Source organism: Numenius arquata, chromosome 5 (genome assembly GCF_964106895.1).
Source record: "Numenius arquata chromosome 5, bNumArq3.hap1.1, whole genome shotgun sequence".
In the NCBI taxonomy this organism is placed as follows: Eukaryota; Metazoa; Chordata; class Aves; order Charadriiformes; family Scolopacidae; genus Numenius; species Numenius arquata.
Window position 1 is genome coordinate 59,899,459 of NC_133580.1, and position 7,084 is coordinate 59,906,542.

Here is a 7,084-nt window from a genome sequence, read left to right on the forward strand (position 1 = left end):
AGGTGCCTTCCAACCCAAACTGTTCTCTGATTCTGTGATCGGAGCAAACATACAGAAAGTATATTTTGGACCCCATAATGCTGCAATTCCCCATTCATTTGAACAGTACATTATAAAAATGCCGCCAGATCATGGATCTACTTTCTTACAGAGTGTTAATAGAGTAGTTAATTATAGAACAGATGTGATACAGCGGCATACTGGAGGGGAAAGAGGAATTTCACAAAATTCAGTAATAGGAGATACCCTGAGAAGTCAGACTGGTGTAAGAAATACTGCAAGAACTCTTCTTTTTGTAACTAAGCGTTATCTGGTCTGAACTGTGTTGAGTCCTGGAAGCTGGCCTGTTCATTATTGTTGAAATACAGCTGACTGATAGATTTGAAACCAAGGAGGGGAGGGCGTGTTAGTTTTTCTACTGTTTTACTGTGAATGCATACAGGTTCCTGTTTCTGTAACCCTGATCCAAATCAAATAAAGAAGAATTTTGCCACTCACTTAGAACAGTCCTTTGTTCAAGCCAATGCACCTTTACAATCGAAGCTGAGTTGTATTACAAATTTTTTTATACTAAGGGATCCCTTATGCACCTGCTCTTTGGGGTTTGTATCTTAAACTGTGTTTTGGCAGAGCCTAATGTCAATAGCAAGTAAAAAGATGATGTAATTATCATGGTATCGTTGACTTAGAAGTTAACTGAAGACATTGCTTTCATAGACAACACAAACTGATATCCAAGCCAATAATTTCACATCTCATGTTGTTAAAAAAAAAAAAAAGTGTTCTCAGACCAATGAGACCAGATGTTCCCATGCATCCAGCTGCTCCCCACCATGACTTGCATATTTTATATATCGCAGAAGGCATTTAAAATCTGCAGCATCACTGTTGAGTTTATTGCGCTATTAACTTAAAAACTGCATCAACTGTTGTGTGGTAGTTAAGCAGAAAATTTACTGTGGATGGGTTATTGTTGCAAGAAAAGAAAGTACTGCTCTCCTTTGCTAATATTCTAGGAGATATAAATGCAATTTCATTTATTTTTTATAAGCAAAATATTAATAAAAGGGTTTTTTACTCATAAAATAGTTGCGTGGCTTCCATCTGTAACTGGCCTTTCCAATGCAATTGCAAAGCGAAGGAATTAACACTGAACATACAATTTTTCCAGAATAACTGGGCACTTAGGGAGAGTCATATAAATAAAAGTTACTTGGTTAAGAATGAGAAAAGAGTAATGTTACAGCTATAGGGGCACGTAATTGCAAATATTGCAATTTCAGCTGATATGTACCTAGAAGCAAGTACAACACACTTTGTTGACATATGTTAGTTTAATTTAATACTTTTGCCCTATTGTACATTTTATTACTTTATTTATTATTACATATATTAGAGAACATGTATTAATATACTCCCACAAAATTTCATTCACAATGTGAGCTAATTTGGGACTTCCAAGTCAAAGACTTTAAAAAAGGGAAAGGAGAAGGGATATTCCTCTAAGAAGATGTTTTTATGTACAGCCTCTTACTTGTAGGGTGCATGCGTGAATTTTCTTAAATATCTGGTCAGCCATGAGAGAAAAAGCAGAAGAAAGATACATGAAAATATGCCTTACCCCATTTTAGTTCTCTTTAGACATTTGAAATCTCTTTGGATGCCAACAGGGAATGAGAATCCTGACTTCCTGCAGAAACTGAGTCTGAAAATGCATGCAGACAAGGAAATATAAAATGATCAGCTTTGAGCCCCAGAGTAATGAAGTTTTCACCTAAAACATTCCGTGGTGGTAACTCTCACACAGTCATCAATGAGTGCAGCACTACCATATTCCCCACGCAAATAGGCTCAAGCAAGATTAAAAAGAGGATGGATTTTTTTTCTGAGAAGTTCCAAAACAATGTTGATTTATTCAAGCACAGCAGATGTTATTTCACCTACAACATCAGGAAAAAGGTACAAGGAACAGCAAAGGACATGCAAAAGGGTCATACAGCACCACCAGCAATATTCTTGATGAAGTAATACCTTTTGGGCTTTTTTCCTAGGAGACTTCCTTCCCTTTCAGCAGTGTTCACGGGATAACCATTGTAGTTTAAACTTTGTCCTCTGCAGGTACAATATCTGGCTTTGAAGACTCACACTAATCCACGTTGGGAAGCAAAGGACAAGACTTAGTCCTGCAGTGCCTCCCTAATTAATGACTTGATTGGCATTTCTTCTTGTACTCAAGGGGAGTGGTAGGCTTTGAATTGGACATTGAATTCTCATAAAGTGTTGTATTTATTTTATATTTGCAAGAGCGATCACAGACTTGGCTTGCTGCCCTGAGGAAACAGGCCTCTCGAGCAACACCCAAGTGGTTGTACTTTAAACCTGAGATGGTATAGTTTTACAGAAATAAATACCTGTATTGCACAACACTGGAAAGGTATTTTCAGGGAATTCTTTTTTTTTTTTTTTCTTTTATGAATAGATATGGCATGACTTCAAAGCTCACTATTACTCTCTCTACAGTCCCAATCGGAATGTGCTTCAGCCTCTTTCTTTCATTCTCTCTTCAGTGTCTTCTGTTGGCTTTTGTTGCTGTTTAGCACTTCCTTAGAAACAGTCTGGCAAATAAATTTAAATACAGTGTGGAAAGTGAATGCTGCCCTTGTTAAGCTGAAAATTCACACTCAGAATCCTAGTTTTAAATATTGTAACTCTTGAACTTAGAACATCTATGGCAGGTAAATATTACCATTATTATTAGCGTGGGTGTGATTTATTGTCCATTGCCATCATGGCTACCACACAGCTAGCTGTGCAACCTCCAGGATAAGGTTCTGTACAATCATGCCATCCCTGCACAAGGTGTACACATGCGGTGTGACACTGTCTGTGGACCCCTTTGAATTTAGGATCTAGGGCATGGTCATGTGAGCTTCTGCTTCAGGGTGTCCCCCTGAAGTGGTCACTTATCCTCCCGAACTTACAGAGAACATGATCCTTGGTCCTAGCACTACCACAGTAATAGTGACCCAATGGTCCATGATCTACTTCAATTTCTACAGAGACAAGCCATATTGGGCTGGGTGGAACATGTGCATGTGTCCTGCTGAGTGACAGGCAAGATACTGGTATTGAGTAGCATTATACACCTAAAAGTATTCTCAGTACCAACATCTGGTGTCAATCTTGCTCTAGCACTTGCAATTCAACACTTTGGCCTTATGCTGCCCTGTATGACCTCCTGCAGGTGAACTTGATGCACCCCTGCCTTCTTGTACTCCTCTGGCTCCTGGTCACACACCCTGGTAGTATTTTTCCTTTCCCAGCCAAAAGCTGGTGAATGTGGTGTGCTTAGTCTGGGACTGTAGGGAGGCACTAGTGAAGATGGGACTATACTAAGGTGGGAAGGCTTTTGTCTGGGCCAAAATCTCTTAGGTCCAGATGGTTCCTGCAGAGGTCACATTAGCAAGGAAATGGAATAATGAGCATAGAAAAAGAATATTGCCACACCTTACACAAAACCCACTGAATTTATCCTTTCTAAAACTTTAATAGCATGATGGTACTATAATCCTGTTATTTTTGGCATCTGCCGCATGTAAAATTCGGTGTTATTGCCACAAGAAACTTTCGCTTCTTGTTGTATATTCTGGGTCAGCAATGGAACACGCAGGCACAGCCCACTAGCAAACAACTGCTTTCTAATCAATGCACCAGGCTACAGATAAATTTTTAAGTAACATTTAAAACGGAGTTGCATCCTAATTTCTGGACTTCCAATCTAGAAATCGATGAACAAAAGAGAAAGGAAAGATGCAATTCAGAAAATATTTTATTGAGTACAATACCATTTCATTGTAGGCTTTCGTCAAAGGTCTACTTTATAAAACAACACCGACCTCTCTGAGGTTGAATACAGCTTGGGCAGGTGCACAAGGAGTGGGAGAGAGGGGCAGCATCTGCAAATTTTCATGCAAGCAGCATAATATAGGATATTTGCATCCAGACAATACCTTGTCATAGTGCCCAAGTTTGCACCATCTCCCCAGAAAAAAAATTAATGAATCTACATTTAAATTTTATGAAGGATTGTAACAATCAGTTACAAGCTCAAATTTACATGGTGTTGCCACTGCACCTTCAATGGCTAAACTCGTGACCATAAAATGAAAATTAGGAGCTCAGAATGAAAGTTCCATAGTCAGCCTTGCGCGGAACCAGGATTAACTCTAACTCCAAAAATTGATGGCTAGCAAGATTGTAACTACTACTACTACAAGGACAGCTGTAATTTTTACCGATGCACTAACATCTAACTTCCATTTCTAGCAGATGGAAGACCATAAAATTCCTGGAACTGGGGTTAATCCCACAACACACAAGTCTAATCAAGAAAGCATCACGGTTCTTGGAAGGAGATTAAATGAACAGTAGTCCATGGGCACTTTTCAGGTGCACAAAGCACCTGCTCAACTCATGGAAAACAGCCTTAAACGGGGTACAAGTGTGGTAATATTTATATGAATGAAGCTGCTGCTTATTGGAATGTAGACCAACTAATTTTTCTGGTGTGTTTGTTTTCAGAGATGGCAAAGCATAGATGTGCTATAAAATGTAGGAACAGTCATAAGCAACCTTGAAAATGTCCCTATATTGCTTAAACTCTTCTCTCAACTCTCCTTCTTTATAAAGTATATATACATTCAGAGACTGTAGGAATTTTTCAGGTTGACCATATTTCTGACCATAACTCTGGCTTTTATGAGCTTGCCCCCACAGAATCTTTAAAAATCTGCCAGGAAACCTGTACTGTACTGCCAAAGAAGTTGAGGAGCACTTGTTATAACATTAAGTAGGAAGGGAAGTACAGCAGTTTATGTCATATTACACAGACACTTCCACTGTCCTTTGGGTGTGCATGTCTCAATATGTATAAGTACCATCACTTTATCAGGAAATAATTTTATGAAACAGGATGGAAGAGTGTGCCAAGTACAACAACATTGAAAAAGAAATTATTAAACCACATTTTTTCTTTAAAGCAGGAAAAATGGAAATGTAAAGTTTAGTATATTCATTAGCAATTGGAGGAGAAAGTCCAGAATACTCCAGAAAGGCCAAAGTATTCAAATAATTTCTGAAAGGTTCTGTTGAAATGAATTTCTAATTTATTAAAAAGACAACGCATTCTCAAGAGACCATCTTCTGCAGTGAAATAATTTAGTTTCTTCATATAGACACATCATACACAATGTTAACAACCATGAAAAACAATACAAAATGCTTTGAAATTTAACAAGTAGAAAAATATAACTAGTATATATGGCAATTGTGAATCTAATACTGTACAGAAGTATTTATGGATTTTTACAAATAAATTATAGCTTAAATGCCCTTTTTAAAATTTCTAAATTTACACTGGAACGTTGGTTCTGAAGCTGACCACTAACTTGCCACAAATGAGTGCCAGTCAAATGTTCTGCCCACAAGCTCAAAAAATTTCTTGTTGGGTTCATGGAAATATTCATGCAGTTTCTCGAGCAACCGGGTATCTACTTGTGGGTGTGCTCGTCCTTTTGACTCATGTAAACAACGCTCCCTACCGCTGTCTCTCAGGCAGTAGAAGCCTTTAGTTTTATTGAAATAAAAGTTTGAAGCATTTATCTGTGGTGATAACTTCAAAAATCTCTCTACTTTCTCTATTTCTGGGAAGGGATCTTTGATTAGTTTATCCCCATCTACAATGTGGATATGATCCAGAGGAAAATACTTCAGCCAGTTTTGCATGTGAATGTAGTACAAGCTTCTGTTTATTGCCTTGTAGTCCACATTGAGTTCACCATCTTTAATCAGGAATTGTTCAATGGATGGATACGGCTTGTGCTTCTGCATGTGATTATAGAACACTTGGGTGTAATCTGATAGGACTCTCTCACTTGGGTCTCTTAAAATAAGGAGTAGTCTCATTGATTCGTTCATGTTATAAACTCTTTCAGGCACTTTAGGTGATGTGAAATATGCTGGAGTTTTTTCCACGGTGATCTGATTGGGATAAGAGAATGGCATTTGATTAATATACCACTGCAATCCATTCCTGTAATGATCTTCCCAGTCAAAGAAGTGAACTTCACTTTCTGCTGCCGCAATATCTGGATGGAGACTCAACATCTCCAACAAAGCTCTTGTTCCACCTTTTCTTACTCCAATAATGATAGTCTGTGGCAGCTGCCGGCACGATCCATTAGAATGAATGTTCTCCTTGAAGTCATTTTTTTGAGATGTTTTCTTTAAAAGCTCTCGCTGAACAGACTGAGAAGTCGTCTCAGTCTTTGAATTTATAGCCGGTCTGGAAGGCACTATCTCAGGTTGAACAATAAGCAACACAGCTCCCAGCAGAAAAGCTGCCATGACAGAGGTTCTTAGTCTGGTTTCACTCAAGCAGGTAATGGGGCATAGAGTGTTTTCCACTGAGAACAACCTTTAAAAGTTGTTTTTGTTTTGCTGAGTGAACGCGTATTTCTCAAACAGAAACTTTGCTGAAAGAGGGAAAAGAAAAAAAAGCACATTATTTTATACTCAGACATATCAGTACTAAAGCTACTCTGCAAGTATCTTGATTTTCACAACTGAACCCTCTTTAGCTTTCCCGACTCTGGGCTCATAGATCATTTGGTATAATTAAATTATTCAAAAGACAGGTGCATACGATAATCCTATGAGAAAATGATTTCCAGTCATCAGGAGACATGAACATTCTGAATCTTTCTCTTGCACCCAAGACTCATATGGAGTATTAATTTTTTTATTTTTTATTTAAAATCCAATTTCATTGGAGTTGAACCACGGTAACAAGATAATTAAGTGGGTTTTTGTCTGTAAGAAAAGGCTTATCCTGGAAACAAAACATAAAAAGGAAAAGGCGTGGACTGGACCAAAAGAGCATTCCTAAAACCTGAGGGTCTTGTAGGAAGTCTGGGAGTTATAGCCTCCTAAAGGACTGTGTGACAGTAACCTTAGAAATTAAGACTCCTGGGGAAAAGGCTCACGCAATATAGATAGAGCTGCCCAACCATGGGAAGGTAATGTT

The 7,084-nt window shown here is 38.3% G+C and overlaps 1 protein-coding gene across 1 annotated transcript; it reads right to left on the bottom strand.

The window, feature by feature from the left end:
- Positions 1–5,442: 5,442 nt before the first annotated feature.
- Positions 5,443–6,405, bottom strand: HS3ST1 (heparan sulfate-glucosamine 3-sulfotransferase 1). The gene has a single exon (XM_074147992.1). It carries the CDS (start codon positions 6,403–6,405, stop codon positions 5,443–5,445), a length of 963 nt encoding a protein of 320 aa, XP_074004093.1.
- Positions 6,406–7,084: the final 679 nt, after the last annotated feature.

What these genes read in the sequence shown, in the direction of transcription:
- HS3ST1 (XM_074147992.1), bottom strand. Translation starts at nt 6,405, where the DNA reads ATGGCAGCTTTTCTGCTGGGAGCTGTGTTGCTTATTGTTCAACCTGAG.